Source organism: Sinohyriopsis cumingii, unplaced genomic scaffold (genome assembly GCF_028554795.1).
Source record: "Sinohyriopsis cumingii isolate HCF-2022 unplaced genomic scaffold, ASM2855479v2 utg000810l, whole genome shotgun sequence".
NCBI classification, from domain to species: Eukaryota; Metazoa; Mollusca; class Bivalvia; order Unionida; family Unionidae; genus Sinohyriopsis; species Sinohyriopsis cumingii.
In genome coordinates this window covers 1308758-1328604 of record NW_028315933.1, presented here as the reverse complement: position 1 = coordinate 1328604, position 19847 = coordinate 1308758, and the positions used below count along the sequence as shown (strand labels likewise).

General features: G+C 34.5%; 1 protein-coding gene across 1 annotated transcript in view; it reads left to right on the top strand.

Annotated features, from left to right (window-relative positions):
• The first annotated feature begins 8658 nt into the window (after positions 1-8658).
• Positions 8659-19847, top strand: part of LOC149773233 (endonuclease 8-like 3) — a 48160-nt gene continuing 36971 nt past the window's right edge. Inside the window, exon 1 of the mRNA XM_089946576.1 lies at positions 8659-8837. Within this exon, the coding sequence (XP_089802702.1) occupies positions 8739-8837 (99 nt within the window). The 5' untranslated portion in view covers positions 8659-8738. The remainder of the gene's footprint in view (positions 8838-19847) is intronic.

The following is a 19847-nucleotide window of genomic DNA, read 5'->3' as shown; positions in this document are numbered from 1 at the left end:
CCTCTTACATAATTGAAGACCTAGATTCTATACACTTCTGTAGTAGAAAAAATGTCGAAATACAGTGTTACGTAAGCAATTGCCGTTTCGAGAGAACTCAACTCCTAGTTATATATATGAATAATAAAATATATTTCTCGACACCAGTTTTGAGGAAAATAGGTGAAGTCAACGATGAGAGTGATTATGAGGTTACCTATGTTCATCAAAACATGGAATGTGTCCATATATATACTAGTAAATGTTAATAGTTCTTGACATGACAGGAGTAGCCAGTCAATTTATTAGAAACAGATACCTGCTGAAATTTCATTGCATATGTATGTGTATTTATGTTTGATTTTTTTTTTGGCGTGGCATTAGGTTGTTTGAAGATCATTGGCTGGCCACAAATTCAGCTTCGGTTATCATAGGTTTCGCAATAATATTGATATCTGAGACCTAAATTTTCTTTCGGGTTTGAGAGTAAAGGGGATTTTGGTTTACCGAGTTACAGTTGATGGGAATAAAAAGAAGGAAACAAAATTGGGACCGGAGATCGTAATCTTGGAGCTTGAGACTGAGTTTCCATAATGAACCAACTTAGAAATGACATTTGAAATGTTACGTCATTTGTGATTGGTCAAAACAGAATCACAAGCTCCTACTTCGCTAACCAATGGTCTTCAATCCACTTAGTTTAAAAGGTGGCTCCTCTATGCTTGAATAGTGAACATGGGTTAAGCTCGTGCAGCAGAGTTTAATAATTTTCAGCAAGAGCATGACTTCGTTTCATGATCACGTGGTTTTTGTTAGGTCTGGGTTCAATATTCGATGTTCAATGTATAAACCCACTTCTAATAGATTATGACGCACTCAGCATTTCGAAAACAAACGTAAATATTTAGAAGTTTTGTGTTTTGCTAAAGTAATAGATACTTATTTTAAAGGTAAACTACTGCATAAATTTCAAATATTTTACTTTGCTTTCTTTTTTCTGTTAGATCTGAAATGTCAAAAATGTTGCAATTAAGCCTATATTCAGTCTAAAAAGGATGAAAGTCTCAATTAGAAACGGGTAAACTTCGACATACGAAGGGCTTTCCTCGTCTAAAAATAGAGCTTGTACAAACGTAATAAGGTCACGTGAATAATCAGAATGTTTATGCAATGGCGGGGGTGGAAGTTGCACATTTCTTTATATGATAACAAAATACTATATACTGTTTTTCCCATGGGATGAAATACTTTTAATACAGAGTAATGTATCATCCTTTAAGTAAAACAGTTTTATATCAGTGGATAAAGGAAATAATTGGGATCTTGGAGATCATTTCAAAATGTTTCCAACTGAACGCTGACGCAATCATCTCTCTCTCTTAAAATAATAAAAGAACGAGTTCTCCATCTGTTTATTTATATGAGAAAACCTATGCTAATCCCACGTTCACCCATGGACTTGAAAATTTGAAAGGAAATATTTCGAAAAGTTGGCAACTCTTGACATTTTTCAATAAATTAAGTGAATTATAGCGTTGTTAATGAAACATACTTTAAAACGACCAATTATAGCTTACTAGACTATAATTGATATAAACGTAAATATTAAAAAATATAAAAGCAATTTGTATGTATATATTTTTGTTGTATTAAGCTCAGGGACTGTTGATTTAATTTTCAGAAGGCAGTGGGGATTGAAATGTCTTACCCAAATAATTACAAAGTCCCAGCCCTCAAGTAGCTTAAAAAATTATCTATGTGCTTTGTGGATAAAAAAAAACAACGTATGTCCATATTATTAGTTGCAAATAATTAATTAGCTTGAGGTGATAGAAAAACTTCTGGTTGAAGGAAAACTCATGGTGCCTCCATTCCCGCTGCCAAAATAAATGGTTGATCCCTTAACAGACATCTTCTAGTTCTCCATTGACACAGTTATTGCAGAAAATGCAAAACTGTTGTAACGTTTCTTTTACTTCGCAGGTTCGTGCAGGACAGGCAAGAAATTAATACTGCACAATATTGGTCGCGCCGTGACACTTTAATTGGAATATTCCTCATAATCATAGCCTATTTCACAACTATGTTCATTTGAAGATTTCTTTGCAACCAAATTTTGTGTCGTATTGAACAAAACGATAGTTATTTTCCAAGAGAGGTGTTCGGAAAGCACCATGCCAGCATGCTCCTCCCTTTCGTGCATTAACCTCAAACCGATATAGCCGTATGCACAGAAGATTCATGCAAATTCCACTTCAGTTGTGGCTAAGATGTACATACTCAAAACACCCAAAATTTCACATCAGTACCACAAGGGTTGATGGTGAAAACATGTAGAATAACCCTTTCAAAGCCTTCAAATTTTATTTTTGAAGATGGCACGAAAACAGTGATGGGTGATGCAACTTCCAGGCTTTAAGTAACAAGAAAACCACACAGCACAGTATATGCCCATCTCGTGTCCTTTTTTTGCCTACCAGTTTACCTTGACCTTTGAACTACAAACCTGCCGGTTGCATGATAAATTGTGGAGTTAGATCAAATTTCATCAAAATATATCAAGTATTTAAAAGGTGGCCCATGTTTCATTCAAATATCTTGAGTAGTTTAAAAGTTTTCATCCAGAAAATGTACAAAATAATAAAAGTTACATTTTCCTTGCCGTGTTGTGAACTTGACCTAGTGGCAGTGCGGCTTGTATAGGCATCTGACACACCGTCTAGTATTGATATATACATGGTCAGAATTCATGAAATCTCTCTAGCGGTCACAACATTATGGGTTCAACAAGCGAATATTAACTGATGGATGGACGGATATAGTGATACCATAGTTCCTGACAATTTAAGATGGCTGTAAAAATGCATCAATAGTCATATCATATTCAAACAGGAAGATAGAAGTGTTCTTGTCTGGACCTTGACCTTGAGAAATGGTTTGAAGCATGGTATGCAACTCACTCTCTGTATCACTACATGTACATTCTTCCTAATATGTAAAACCGCATCAAAGTTACAACCTGGATACAAAAACTGAATACCTTAACATCTAAATAAAACCATTTATATGAAACACTGTCAGATTATCATTGATATAAGCACATTCAGTTTCATCCCTCGAAATATGGGTTTTTAATTTTTTTAAATGGGCAAAAATTATATGTACGTTGGCATGTGATTGTACCTTTATGGCGAAGACTTAGTCACAACAGTTTCGGATGTAAATGTGTACAATGTTGGATGGATTAAAGTACCGCCATGATGTCACAAGTAAGTAACTTTGAGGTGACCGTGACCTTAACTTGTCAGATAGTGCTACAAGGCGCACCCATCACAAAATATTTTCTTCTGAAAATAGTTTTATTTTAAATACTTAAACAGGTTCAGAACTACATCAAGACCCAGTGGCGTCGCTAGGGGGGTGCGATGGGTGCGGACCGCACCGGGTGACACCATCTTAGAGAGGTGACACCAAAATGAAAAATTGCAAATTTTACAGAGCACACACTGCTCGGTCTAGTCGGATTTCATAAGCGGATAACCGATCATAGTTAAATACATGACTAGCAGGCACAGGGTGCCACCATGCAGTCTGCAGAGCGTCTGGTGCTTATTTTTGTCATTTTTATACTGTGGACTTATTTTAAGAAGAAGAAATCCATGGTGGAAGTCTGGAGGGGTGACACCATGAGTTTACCGCACTGGGTGACACCAACCCTAGCGACGCCGCCGTCAAGACCATAACAAATTACATTGACTTTTAAATTGGATCATCAAGGTGTCTAATGTGACATGGCCTTAGATCATGAGACTCGCATAAAAAGATTCCCATCTCATTACCCTTGATAATTTGAGAGCTATTAGCCGTCCACTCCGATGACACCAGTGCCATTCACAGCATCAAAGTTACTCGTCGAACTGACACGGGCAACATCACACATCACCTAACATGTAAAAGGGAAAGTTATTTCGAAGTGTTCCAATGTACGTGGTCTTAATTGGCTGTGGAATTCCATTTCTAATTAATTGGTTCAATTCATTAGAACCTCATTAAACTACCAACGAATGTGTTGAGGGATTTGAACGTATTTTAGGTGTGATTTCATTTAATCATGGATCTCTTTTGAGAGAGAGAGAGAGAGAGAGAGAGAGAGAGAGAGATGGAGTGTGATTATCCATGGATTCTAGATTTGCTCTACATACTAGCTGTAATGATGACTTTTTAAAATCTCATTATAATGGTGAACACATAACCCACTGAGTCTGTGATGATTATATATATGTATGCATTTTCTTCGGCTTGAATATTTTTTTTTTCTGGCGGAAATAAACAAGTGTTGATAACTATCGTCACCTTGTCAGTAGGTTACACGGTTCTGCGAATTTAAACATTTTTCTTCGTTAGTTTTGTAACCAGATTCCTTCGGCCATGAGGAGAAAGAGTCTTTACTTAATATATTAATAATGTGCAGACGTTGAAAGTAAAGAAATGCACGACGAATTTATGAAGAGCACTGTATTGTCGTCTTCAAAATAAGAGTTACAAAAATTATTATTTTGATGGTTAATTGATTTTATTGTTTAGTAATCTTATGTCCAGGGATAAACTTACAGACATTGCTAATTAACTGGTATTCATCGATATATGGACAAAATTCACAAATATATGAAAACATCGACTTTGGGGTGGGAGTGGGGTATAAAAACTTAGAAAGACGATTTATTTAGTTTGTTTCATAGACAACGTAGATATACTGACAGTATATATATTGAATCAGCCATTTTTAAAAATAAAAGTCACGCCGTTATATCTTACAGAACTGATACATATTTTTTTTAAACACCGAGCACTTTTACTGTTTAAGTCTATTTAATGATAATATTAAAATACAACGGTCATATGCAAATATTCTAATTTTAGATGAAAGTACATATAGAAGAATGAGCACACACGTAGCTTTTGTGTACACTGGATTAGCCTCTCTCTCTCTCTCTCTCTCTCTCTCTCATATGTTACACAATGAATTCTTGGTAATATGGTCTTTACAAAGCCCTAAATCATTTACGAAGTTACCATTCCAGAAACAAAAGAGGACGTATAACAGCACAAACAAAACTTAAAGTCATCGCTAACTGAGACCTAACAATATACTTAACAGATTAAGAAAAACTACAAGCTATTAATGGTACTGGTATAGTGGATAGATAAGATAATTGTAGAGAGATATTCTGATCTTGATTTTGTCCATGCAAGACAAACATGGATGAAACGTCAATCGTCACAGCTATTCAGTGTTTCCATGGGAACAACGATTCCAATATCAGTTATATACATTTATTTAATCTAATTGACATGTTAACATTTGTGTCATTTAAGAATTCACAAACTTAACAAAAATTGTTAACATGTTTGAGATACTTCTTACTTAAACTTTCTTTTGTTATTTTTAGCAAAATGTTGACATTAAAACTATAGTTAAATATAGAAGCATCAGAAACATTAGGATGCCAAATTTGTATATATCTATATATTTTTTATCCAATCATAATGCGGAATGACTGAAATAACTATAAGTTATTAATTTCCAAATCACACCAAAATTGTTTATACCAGCATCAGTATGGTATGACATATAAGCATATAATATCTATAATTTTGATTCTTTAATAACAAATCTAACTCAAAATATTACAGCCCTAATTTTGAGGCAAAAAACTACCGGTTTCTCTCTCGTAAGAAATCAATGTATGCATGTTCTACAATGGAATTATTCCTAAAACTACTGCTCTCAGGTCTATATAACAGTAACCGCAAACAATATTGTAAAAATGTTTCTGACGTAAATCCAATGAGATAGACAAATATCTTATTCTTTATTGATGACAAGCTATTCTTTTTTGGAGCTTGCTCGTTGATTCCCTTTTCTGCCTAATAAAATGAAACCTTGCGCTAAAGAAATTACCCAAAACATACAAATGTATCTACTATTTCCCAGTGATGTATTTCTAAATAGAAAAGAGAAACGGTAAGACCACCTTGATCTAAACTACTACTACCTTTATTTGTTTTTTTTCCCTCACCATTCATCTTAATTTCCGTTCTCTGCGGTGTATACAGAATTAAGATGGTCTTTTTCGTTATCTGCAAGAATAACATAATAGTTAAATTTCCTTGCAAAATAAGAATCAACGTAATCTAATTTATTGCAAATCGTATTGACAAGCGTTATTTGACCTTGAGTAAGTTTCTTTTTCTTCCTATCTTGTGAGTAAGAAATAATATTGGAATTCTCATATCAGGTCTATCAAATGAACTTAATGATTATATTGGATGCATATCAATCATTTCGATTTATGTTCAGCTCTCGGCATATGTTGGACTCCATGTGCCAAGGGAGAAAAGGTTGGAACAAAACAAGAAAGTTAAAATTACTGAAATTGGTATTAAAACAATTTAATTTAACCATGCATAACGTCATTCCATCTTACAGTTGAATTTTTTTAAAAAAATGTTGATACTTTTCAAAACGAGCCTCCATTGGCACACGTGATTCGTCTTCATAGACAATAAGATTACTTATATTTTTACCGTGTTTGTATTATGTAAAATTTAAACAGTAAATTGTATTGCAATGTTCTCCCCATGTTTATCTACCGTCACGGTCCCAATACACTATCAATTTAGCCCAATGTACTTTTGAACCCGACGGTATCCTGTGAGCCAATACCGCCATTTTTTGGGGTGGGGTGGGGGCTCCCTATCCCTTCAGAAAAATAATACTGTTAAAGAAATATTTTCTCACCTAATTCCAACCCCTATCACTCGAATGACACCTTTTCTTACCGCTTTTGGGGTATGTGAATAATATGATCTTAGATAATTACCCACTCACTTGGCATTTAACTTGTGTACCTGGCATGGACAGGCACTCGTTTGAAAAAGAAAAGAGAAAAAAAAAAACAATGACAGATTATAACCTAGTCATACGCGAATCATGACTGAGTGGACGCATCCAGGTCTTTTAATAATAAACTGAATGATTTTACAGAATATTTTAGCCTATAAACATTTGAAATATAAACTAACAATATACTACAATTCGTGGGGTAAGCATGTAATTAATAAAAGCTATATATCCAATATAACCATTATATTAATTTAACAGAATTAATTTTGTCCATACACGAATGAATACCATATAACTAGTAATGACACCACTAGTTGGTAGTTTTATAAGGTTCTACCGAATTAACTAGAAATGGAAAATAAATATTTTAAAACCAAATAAGACTATTTAGACTGCAAACTCTTCGAAATAACTGGTTGTGTTAGGTTATGTGGCACTGAGGTCATCGGAGTGGGCCGCTGAAGCCTTGATTCGCCTGTATTGCTTTTTATGGCGCGTGACAAAAAATGCCTGCTTCATATATAATCATTTTGACTCGCCTAATGTGCCATGTTCAGATGCTTGGCCCAGTAAATGTAATCTCCCCTTGCAGAGGCGCCCTTTGTTCTTTTCGTAAGTTGATAATTTGACTATCGTGTTTCGTTAATTTGTCTTAGTGTTTTTGCACGGGTGTTGTATATTTGTGTGCTTCTTTACTTTTGATGTTGTTACTTTGTTTAATTTTAGTTTACGTTAACCAGATTGAGTGTTCTTTGTTTTGTTTGAATACTGTTTGTTTCCTTTGGCGTTTTGTTGTGTCATAAGTGTTTGTTTCTTTTGATATTTGCCTGTTTCGTTTGTGCCTTGTTTGCTTTAACTGAGTATTGATTTCGTCATTATAGATACCGTTATATCGTTTGGCGTTTGATTGTTTCATTGGTGTATTGTTTGTTTCTTTCGAAATTTGTCTGTTTTATTTGTTACTCGTTTGTTTTATTTCAGTTTCGATTTTATTGTTTTAAAGACCATGTATTTCTTTGGTAGACCGCTCCTGTAGCCTAGTGGTTAAGTAAGTTTTTTAATTTATTATTTAATTTTTACTTTTTTTGCTAATGTAATCAAACTATAAAGTGATTTTACTATAAAAGAAATGCCTTTGGACCAATTAACCTTATTTCAAACATATTCGGAACAATGACCATTCGAACTAATCGAAATATTCAATCTTCGAACCAATAAAGCCATTTTTTTTCAAAATTCCTTCAGATCAAAGAACTTTCAAACTTGTGAACCCTTTTTAAAAAATATTTCCGGACTAATGAACCTTTCTGACAAATGAACCCCTTGTTGTCAAATACCTTCGGACTTGTGAACCTTTCAACTTTCTGTTTGGAAGTTATACACTCTTGGATTAATAAACCCTGAGAATATTGACCCATATGCTCTTCGAATTTAGGAACCTTCGAAACAACTGAACGTTGGTCTAAATGTTGGTAAAATAGAGTGTTTGTATAAAAAATATTCCGGACTTAAAGAATATTTTTTCAAATGAACCTTTGGAAACTCGAACAGTTAATATTTGCAATAATTTTACTTTAAGTTCAAGTCCATTAATGCATTTTGTAAATATTGTAATTAAAAATTGTGAAACTTAATCTAGTGGTGCAAAGTTTCATAAATATGAAATAAATGACAACCCTCGAAGTTCGTAATTTTGTTGTCGTTCCTTCAACGTTGACTTAGGAATCGGACTTTACAATGTTTAATTTTGACGTCTTAAGCGGTCCCGATTTTCAGCGGTATATGCGGTCGATTTGCGGGAGACACAAAAAAGTGGAATTGTCTTGGAGCAAATCCGCTGGACACAGTTAAAATGGTCGAAGGCCCAGGCTGTAAAATCAAAGGCGAGAAAATAAAGGGTCGACTCAAGGGACAGACAGTGAAGAATGTCAGCGGAAATGCCGTAGATAGGGTACATACAACTCTTGTCCAGTGTCCGTTGCATGGGCTCAATATAGTGCTACAATGTAAGACGTAGCACACGTTGTTTTTGTTTTTGTGCTATATCTTACTATCCAAATAACGGCTTTGTATAGCCTATTCCGATGTCGGTTGACATCTGAATGAGTTGTAAAAGTTTCAGGAATATCTCACACACTTGACAGCCTATATCGACACTCTCCACTAATTTATGTGTAGTCCTAGTCCTACATGTAAGACATGACGCTGATAATGATATTTATGTTTTGGGCGTCAGGGTCTTACAGCCTAACTAACGGCGCTGTGTAGTGTGTTTTGAGGTGGACTAACATCGTTACGAAAGTAAAATTTTCAGGAATATTTCGCGCAACTGACAACTAAAATAACGACTCTTTTCTACAAAGTAAAGTTATAATGTTTTAGTCAGACTTTACTTACTCTGATGCCTTTTCTCTTATAAATTCAAATTCTCACAAAAGAAATGGACCCGTTTTCAAGGTTTTTTTGGCCTTCATTTCAGTTGGTTGGAAAGCAATGAAACCCGAGAATGCCGAAATCGGGTTAAGTTGAAATACTATTTTTTAACAAAACGAATAAAAAATATAGTATGCCTATTGGAACTGTAAGTAACGGTCCGTTTCGTTCAAGAAACAGATCCCCAACATGAACCTACTGGAACTTAATTCAGCATAACTCGACTACTGTCGCATTGCAATGAATTCAAATGTATGTCAGCGGAATAAGAAAATGCACCCATTTGCTAGTGTCATATTTTCATTGCACCAGGATAAAGACAGCACAGTAAGTATATTAATTACACAAAAATTAGTAGAAAAATATCGATATAGGTTGCCAAGTGTGTGAGATGTTCCAGAAACTTTGATTACTCATTCTGATGTCAACGACATCAGAACACACTATATCTCGTGGGTCGGTGGTTCATTCCGGGGTTTTCCCGGGTTCTTCCTCCACCATTAATACTGGCCGCCATGTATAGCCTATCGTGTGCTGAAAAATGGCGTTAAACCCCACTACAACAACAACAACAGAACACTCTATACAAGACCGTTCTTTGGATAGTAAGACATAGCACCAAAACAAAATCAACATGTGCTATGTGTTACATGTAGGACTAGTGTAGTCCTACAAAAGGCTACATGTAAGACCTCGACGCTGATATTTATGTTGTAGGCATCAAGGTCTTAAAGCCTAACTAACGGCGCTGTGTAGTGTTTTGATGTCGACTAACATCGTTACGAAAGTGAAATTTTCAGGAATATTTCACACAACTGACAACTAAAATAATGACGCTTTTCTACAAAGTAAAGTCATGTTTTAGTCAGACTTTACTTACTCTGATGTCTTTTCTCTAATAAATTCAAATTCTCGCAAAAGAAATGGACCTATTTTCAAGTTTCGTTGGCCTACATTTCACTTAGCTGGAAAGAGATGGAAGCAGGGAATGCCAAAATCGGGTTAAGTTGAAATATTGTTCTTTATTGAAACAAATAAAAATAATATTACGCCAATTGGAACTGTAAGCAGTGGTTCATTTTGTTCAAGAAACATATCCCAAACATGAACCTACTTGCACTTATTTCGGTATACCTCAACTACCGTCGCATTGCAACAAATTCAAATGTATGTAAACAGAACATGAACATGTGTCCATTTGCTAGTGTCAGATTATGATTGCACCAGGATAAACACAGCACAGTAAGTATATTAATTAATATCAGTTTGTGGAAGAATGTTGATATGGGCTGCCAAGTGTGTCATATTACTGAAACTTTGACTATTCTTTCCAATGTCAACTGACATCGGAACACAATATACAAGGCAGTTATTTGGGTAGTAAAACATAACACTAAAACATAAATCACAACTGTGAGTCAGTAATGATGTTTCTGTTTCAGTCTGGCTTTACTTACTCTGGTGTCTTTTTTCCAATAAAATTAAGTTCTCACAAAAGAAATGGACCTGTTTTCAAGTTTTGCTGGCGGGAAAGCGAAGGAAGCCAGGAATGCCTAAAAATCGGGTTAAGTTGAAATATAGTTCTTTAACGAAATGAATAAAAATATATTAATACTGAAGAAAGTGTTTAGATAATTTCGTTTCATCCAAGATTCTTATCCTTTTAACCGATTTCAGTATTCCCAGCTTCCACCGCATTCCAGCCAGCTGAAATGTAGGCCAACGGAACTTGAAAACATGTCCATTTGCTTGTGTGGGAATTTGAATTTAGTGGGGGAAAAGATATCAGAGTAAGTAAAATCTGTCTAAAACATAACTTTAATTTGTAGAAAAGTGGATATATGGGTTGCCAAGTGAGAGATATTTCTGAAAATTTGACTTGTTGTTCTGATGCAAATGACATCGGAACATGCTACACAGTGCTGTTATTTGTGCTGTAAGACCTAAACGCCCAAAACATAAATATCAGCATTGAGGTCTGATGAGCTGCTGGATTTATTTGTATCAATATCTTTATGAATTGTTTTATCTATTCTGTATACAATGACTCGAGTGTTACTTTCATTATTGATTGTTCCTAAATGAAGTCTGTAAAAAGTATGAAATTACATCAGTTGAATACATATTTTATTTTCAATTACAGTGAGGATAAGCCTTCAAAAGATCTTATAATTTCACTTTTCATTATTAGCCATTTTTGGCCTTCCAAACTCAGCAAGTACCCTATTTTATATTCACCCATTTCTCAACATATTCGTATATGTTTGCATATAATTAGTATTATTGGTCTGTAAAGATTGATAGATTAATGAAAATTAGATCATTTATGCAACAGACACATGCAGTACATATAAATGCTAAATAAAGATGCTCTCTCCCTCTCGGTTTAATTGACTTGCCTATAGGCAAGTACCTTGCAAACTTTATTCTAGACTGAAGTTTAGCTTATCCCAGGTGTTGGGCAAATGGATTTGTCTCGCCCTGTTATCCATACAGGGTTGTACAAATTCAGTTGCCCAACAACCAGAATTAGTTTAATCTCTCAGACAGACATGTGCCCTGTAGCATGAATTTTGTTTTGGGCAAGTATGCATATTCAAAAATGGAAAAGCCCAATTTGTGTTAAAAAGTAATAGATTCATTATTTACTCATATTGAATGCTTGGACAAACGATTACTCTGTGTCCTTTATGTGCAGCTGACACAGGCCACTTATCATCCATGGAGTATCACTTGGTGGGTTTGTCCACTCCGAGATGTATTATTTTCATAGGCTATTTGAGTTTCTTGCTAATATAGCTGTTCTGTTTCAGATTGACTTGGTTAAAAATGTCAGGAGTAGGGTGTGTTATGTTTAATAGTTGATTGCATGCTCTCTATGCAGCTCAGGATACCATGCTCATAAGAAATGTCAGATTAGAAGGACATTACACAAGGTTTTGCTTTTATATTTATTTAAATATTTGAATTCCTGTAAGGTAACTGTGTGTGTATGTGCTAATTTTGTACTGTGTGATGCATATATTTAAAAAGTGGTACAGTGGGCTTTATTCATGAAGATATACTGTGGGTAATTCATGTGCGTTGCGCAGCCCACATGTTAGATCTTGCAGTCCTGGATAGTATTGTGTCTAATTTCTACATGAGAAATGTCCACACTATATATTTTAAAAGCCATATTCATCTTTCATAAGCACAGTCCCAGGAGACATAGAGATGTGAAAGCCATAGCTGAATTATGCTAAAATGAACATGTCATGGCATGACGCAGGTAAATCAATTCAGATTACAAAATAAAATGATGCATTTTTTAGAATCAGAATATGAAATAATTCATTAGATGGCCAGCAGATTATAAATATTAGTTACAAATATCCTTTATTAATATTAAATCTACATTAATTCCTATGTTAATGTTCAGTCTACATTACTTAATTCATATATTAATGTTAAATATACATTACTTAATTCCTGTGTTAATATTCAATCTACATTTCAAAATTCCTTTGTTAATATTCAATCTACGTTACTTAATTCCTATGTTAATGTTAAATATACATTACTTAATTCTTATGTTAATGTTCAGTCTGCATTACTTAATTCCTGTGTTAATGTTCAGTATATATTACTTAATTCCTATGTTAATGTTAAATCTACATTACTTAATTCCTGTGTTAATGTTCAGTCTGTATTACGTAATTCCTATGTTAATGTTAAATCTACAGTACTTAATTCCTATGTTAATGTCAAATCTACATTACTTAATTCCTGTGTTAATGTTCAGTCTGCATTACTTAATTCTTATGTTAGTGTTCAGTCTGCATTACTTAATTCCAAACAGTTTCACTTATAATTTAAAAAAAATTGCATTCTGTATCTAAAAAAAGGAAAATTATCTTTGCTTTGACAGTAAAAGCTAGTCAGAGTTGATATGAAACTGTTATAGCCAAATTTAAATAATAATTTGTGAATAATGTATTTAAAAATGTATTTTGGGTGTAATGGTTATCCAGGAAGACCTGTGCTATGAGATCCGTACAACACAATCTCAACGGATGATGATACACTTAGGTGATCGATGAAGCTTGCAGAGGTAAGGCCTGTGTGAAAGGCATCACATCTGTCAAGCTTTTTTTCTGGAGGTTACTGTATTATTATACAAAGTTACATGAATAACAAGTCAGGTCAAGTTTATTAACAGTGCGGAATAATGTCAAAATAAATAAAGACACAATGCAGTTGTTGTAACATAGACAGTAGGTGTTATTTGTGTGTCAGGTGGTACTCTACAGTTTTGTATTTTGCATATGGTTAAATGTTTAAAGAAAAAGAATATCACTGGTTTTCTTCATTTGTTATACTGTCTGCTTAAAAATGACCTTGTAATTCTTAGGTATTGTTTAAAGAACTTTTAATTCTCTTTATTTTGGTGTGTGATTGATGGGTGTATTTCGGGTTATAGAGTATACAGTTATTTCAAACAAATTTCTGATGTTGGAAATGAAGGTAATTCTTACATAAAATGCACATATCAAAATCTTAAAAACTATGAATGATAGTACATTTGCTTAACATTTTGTATTTATTGATATAGATTTATTATTTTATAAACTGTAGAACTGTTTGTTGGAAATACAGTTTCTTGAATTTTCCAGAGTTGCCATTTTCGTCATAGCCCTTTTGAAGTATTTGGAGACTGAACTACAGGAGCGTTGGTGATTAGTCCCACAGCAGCAGACTGAGAACATGTTAGTGATTAGTCCTGCAACAGCAGACTGTGAATATGTTGGTGATTAGCCCCAAAACAGCAGAATGAGAACATGTTGGTGATTAGTCCCAAAACAGCAGACTGAGAACATGTTGGTGATTAGCCCCAAAACAGCAGAGTTGAGAACATGTTGGTGATTAGCCCCAAAACAGCAGACTGTGAATATGTTGGTGATTAGCCCCAAAACAGCAGACTGAGAGCATGTTGGTGATTAGCCCCAAAACAGCAGACTGAGAACACGTTAGTGATTAGCCCCACAACAGCAGACTGTGAATGTGACTTACAGATTTGAATACTATAAATCAGAAACAAGAAACTGTTCAAAACTGAAACCTTTACAAATGCTAATGGCAGTGAAAGAACATGGACCATAATCTTTGGACTTTCGTCCAGACAGGGTTATTTCTTACTGGATAAACTTAAGCAAAGAGGACAAAGACTATGTGGAGACAAATTGTAAAGTGAGAATTGGTAGAAAATTAAATGATCTAAGGCAGACACATGAGAAATTTTGTGTATATAAAATAGTTTGTTTCTGTTATTGAAAAGTTGTTGTTGTTGTAGGGTTTAACACCATTTTTCAGCACATGATAGGCTATACATGGCAGCCAGTATTAATGGTGGAGGAAGAACCCAGGAAAACCCCGGAAAGAACCACCGACCCACGAGAAGCTACTGGCAAACTTTCTCACATATGCACATTGGCTGAATCCGAGACTCTAACCCATGCAGACAGAGGTGAGATGGCAGTGATCCGTAACGGGGAGCGCTTTAGACCACTCGGTATTTGAAAAGTAAATTATTCTATATAAATACATTGAGTTGGACCAGTCCATTTTAGACAATCCTTAATTGTGTCCTTGGTAAATCAGGTAGCTTGACTTGAACTGTATGTTAAATTTGTATTCTGTGATTGACCTTTATCCATAATTTAAGACAGGACCTATCTGACTACAATCATTGTTTTAAAAACAACATATTACATAGCTAATTCTTGTCTGTGAGCTTAGATAATATATTAAGATCATTATTACTTGGAGGTAAACATGTTTATATGGCCTTTTGACCATGGAAGTTTCTAGAAGGGATCTTATTTATGAATCTGATGGGAAATTGACCCTCATCCTGGTTCTTTTATTGTGATTTAGGTTTTTATATAGGGAGAGGTAAACATAAATTTTCTATTCATATCTTAACATTAGTCTTTAAAGGAATCAATTTTTGTTGTGTTTGGTTCATTTTTGTGAGGATGTATCTATTTTAATTATTCACTGGAATTACAAAGTGCTAAATATTACTTTCAGACTAAAATCATTATTTTGAGATTATGAATTCTTTTAGAGACATTTTGGATTGTATCATTGTGATACAACAAGACTTAGCACATCAACACTATTCCAGGCTATTGGTACATCAGCACATTCAGGCTTTTAATTCAATACACCACTGGAATTCGTTTGGAAAACTAACTTTTGGACTTGAGATTTAAATTTTAGGACTTTTTGGAATTTAATTCACAATACTGCAGCTTTGTTTGAAATTTTCATTTTGTATTTATTCAAATAAATGTGTTGAATTTTACAAAATTTGTCAGTTTTTGCTCTTTTCTGTTACTTAGTTTAAGACCATAGAGTTGTAACAAAGTATTGAGCATAAATTAAAATGATAAATAACAAAACTTGTCCCAGCTGTTCAATTTACTTTTTATTCCTTTGATTTTATTTTGCATATTATTTTACTAAAATTTCCAGTGACATGGCAGAGAGGTCTCAGAATTGGAGACATTTGTAATATGCCTGATGGTAATGGGAGAAATAAAACATTGTTCAAGACATAAAAAATTTCCACAGTCCTGTCTAAACTGCCAGATGTCAATAAACAATATCTTCTCGACTGTAACAGTGAACACATTTGTAACTTTAATAAGCTAATGTACGAACATTCTACTCTTCCATATAGCATTCCTTGGTAACATTTCATATCTTTACATACATGCACCACTGAATGATATTTTGGAAGATGTTATTTCCATTAAAAGAATTTGAATAGTCACATGACTGTCAAATCACATGGCATCCTTATTTAATTGCATTTGACCATTTCTCTTCATAGATTGGTTGCATCATGTGATCGATTGACCTTTGACATCAAGAAAAGTTTAGGTCATAAGATCACATGGTCATGCAGTGTACAAAATTGCAAAGCATGGTGTCCAGTTTGTAACACATAATTTGGCTTCTTACGTTTTATTTGTTATGAACAAGAAGCATAAGTATTTGGCATATCGATATCAGGGTTGGGTTTGATACAGTATTGCTTAATTTTGCTAACTCCTGTTTAAAGTGAATACGCTGAGCCACTACTGCATTTTGGTTATTTCCATGTTTTCCATCTGGAATGCACCCTGACCTTCCATTCAAATATAACTATCCAGATATTTAAATTAGAATGTGAAAGGTCAGAGGATATTATAGTACAGCTCAATTAACAGTGCAGTACTAATGTCTTGGATAATAACTCATGTTCAGATATAAATGTAATTGTTAAGTAAAATAAAATATAAGCAATTAACATAAATTTCTTTACTTGACACTCATGTTTTTTCTTAAAGGAAACCTTTACTATTCCAAAGTCACTGGTTTTGAAACTTGTCAGTACTTACCTTCACCTTTTTAGAAACATATTCCACTGAGTAAAAAATAAATTTACATGATTAAAGCATGTAACCTAAATGTGAGTTCTCTCATGATCTTTCTCATGCTTATAACGAATCGATCGCTTGTGACAAAGCTTGTGTTATGCCATGTTTGATGCACTTTCCATCTTCCTCTACTCACTATGCTACACTGGTCAGGCATATCCCATGATCCATTTCACTTTTGTTACTCTTGGCCTGGCTTTTAAAGTGACAGATTAAGATATCATGTTTGTTCAGGGGAGGAGTGCTCTGACTGACTTTGTAAGCAAGGTACTTTAGAAATTGTTGAACCAAACCAGTCCTAATTGTCGTTTTAGGAACATTGACTGGGTGTCAAGACTGATTAGGTTGTAGTGACTGACATAATTTTTGGGGATATTTTGTGTTTAACAAACGAATCAGCATATAAATGAGTGAAGGACATTATTTTGTGAGCAAGAAAATGGTATTTTTATTGTGGTTTGACGAAACTGAACCAAATTTGATATGCAAGTACTTCAGGGGGAGGGTGTACATGTGTCTCACATGTTTAGTTTTTCATAACCTTAGCAAATTTTCAAGGTCACAGGATGATTTTTTGTATGCAGTGGGCATTTGTGCATCATGGTATGGCAAGTTAACTTTGTTCTTATGCCAATTTGCACATTAAAGAAACTTGCTTCTAAATGACTCCATTTCTGTGTCCTTTCTCTTATATCTGTTGTCTTTTTATATCAGTATATAAATTCAATCTGTCCATTAAGGAGAAATCTAAGTAGTTCCATGTGTGTCCTTTGCAGACAGGTTTTCCTGTAACTATTATATTATCCCTTGACAGTATTATTGACATCAAAAGATGACATAATTTTGTCATCACAAATGGTTTCCGATATACTATAAAAGTAAAAGTGAACATCTGCTTCTCTTAACAAAGTTTTAACTAATAAACTTGGAAATTTATGTATGGAGCCACCTCTAGCTATGAGGTAAGCCCACCCACCCCTTGTTAGAAAGTTAAACGGTTTTAATATCTTTTTGTACAAACCCCAGATCTGCACTGTGGATATGTTTTAAAAATAACTGAAAAGAATTTTTTGTGCAAAAGGTAAAGTATTGCTTTGGGTTTAGAATATTTGAGACTGTACTCCAATGTAACTGTGTTTAGGAAGGAAGCCACATATTTGAGACAGTACTCCAATGTGACTGTGTTTAGGAAGGAAGCCACATATTTGAGACTGTACCCCAATGTGACTGTGTTTAGGAAGGAAGCCACATATTTAAAACTGTACTCCAATGTGACTGTTTAGGAAGGAAGCCACATATTTGAGACTATACTCCAATGTGACTGTTTTGGAAGGAAGCCACATATTTGAGACTGTACTCAAATGTGACTGTTTAGGAAGGAAGCCACATATTTGAGACTGTACTCCAATGTGACTGTGTTTAGGAAGGAAGCCACATATTTGAGACTGTACTCCAATGTGACTGTGTTTAGGAAGGAAGCCACATATTTGAGACTACTACAATGTGACTGTGTTTAGGAAGGAAGCCACATATTTGAGACTGTACTCCAATGTGACTGTGTTTAGGAAGGAAGCCACATATTTGAGACTATACTCCAATGTGACTGTGTTCAGGAAGGAAGCTACAGTATTGGGTTTATAGTTGAATAAACTGTTGTAACAAAAGATCTACTAGGTGCTTATCATGCCTGACAATCATAAATTATTAGATTAGGATCATAATCTTCTATAAAGATGTACCGCTCCAGTGGCCTAGTGGTTAGAATGTCCGCCTTGGATGCGGGAGGTAGTGGGTTCAATCCCTGGCGGAGTCACACCAAAGACTTACAAAAATGGTACTAACAGCTGCCTCACTTGGCACTCAGCATTAAGAGGTTAGTGTTAGGACTGGTCAGCTTGGTGTCATGATAATGTCACTGGATGGGACATCATGCTACAGGGGCCCAGAGTGGCCGATAGGTCTAAAGTGCTCTCCATTACAGATCACTGCCATCTCACCTCTGTCTGTGTGTGTTCGAGTCTCGGATTCAGCCAATGTGGTAATGTGAGAAAGCTTGCCAGTAGCTTCTTGTGGGTCGGTGGTTCTTTCCAGGGTTTTCCCAGGTTCTTCCTCTACCATTAATACTGGCCACCATGTATAGCCTATCGTGTGCTGAAAAGTGGCATTAAACCCCACAACAACAAAAACAACAACATCATGCTACATGTCTGCAGCAAGATGCCCCAGTGCTGGACATCACTATAAACTGCAACACTGCAGACATCGTAGCAATATGACTGAAAAATTGTTAAGGCTACGTTAAAAATCCAAATCACACACACACTCCTATGAAGGTAAATCCTAGACTTGGGGTCTTAGTGTAGCTGCAGTGAAGTGTGATAAAATTACATAATTCTCCAACATGCAGTAATAAAGCAACATACTTTTTTCTTCCAGACAACTTGAAAAAGATTGATATATATAAGTTAGACTGCTTACATGTGTTACTGCAATGAATTTGTGATCTAATTACATAATTCTTCTCCAACATGCAATGAAAATGCAACAAAAAACTTGATTTCAGCATTTGGTGTCCATTTTGCATTTAAAGAAAAGCATATTTTAAAAGTTATAAACATCAATATTCCTTTCATTTCTTCAAGAAGATTGATATGTATAAGGATTTATTGCAGGTAAATTTAAAGGCCGAAGAAAATGTCACTTCCTGTTTTACTAAAACTGATTCAAGGTCATGTAACAAATCGTGTATGTAGAAAAAAACTTGGATAAGAAAATATCACGTAACAGTTTGTATTATCAGTAAAAAAAACTTAACATGTATAATAAAAGAAATTGTTCTCGTTCTAGTTTAATGAACAAACATAATTTTTTTCTTCAAAACTACAGCAGCGACAGCTACTAGCATAAATACTACTGCTAATATGTTGTCTACCATTAATGCAACCACTGTTATTTTTTATTATTATTATTATTATTATTAAAAGTTACATCTGATTGACATCATTATCAAAGTCTACCTGGCAGCCTCTCAATTCTCTCTCTTCTACCTTGAAGGAGAA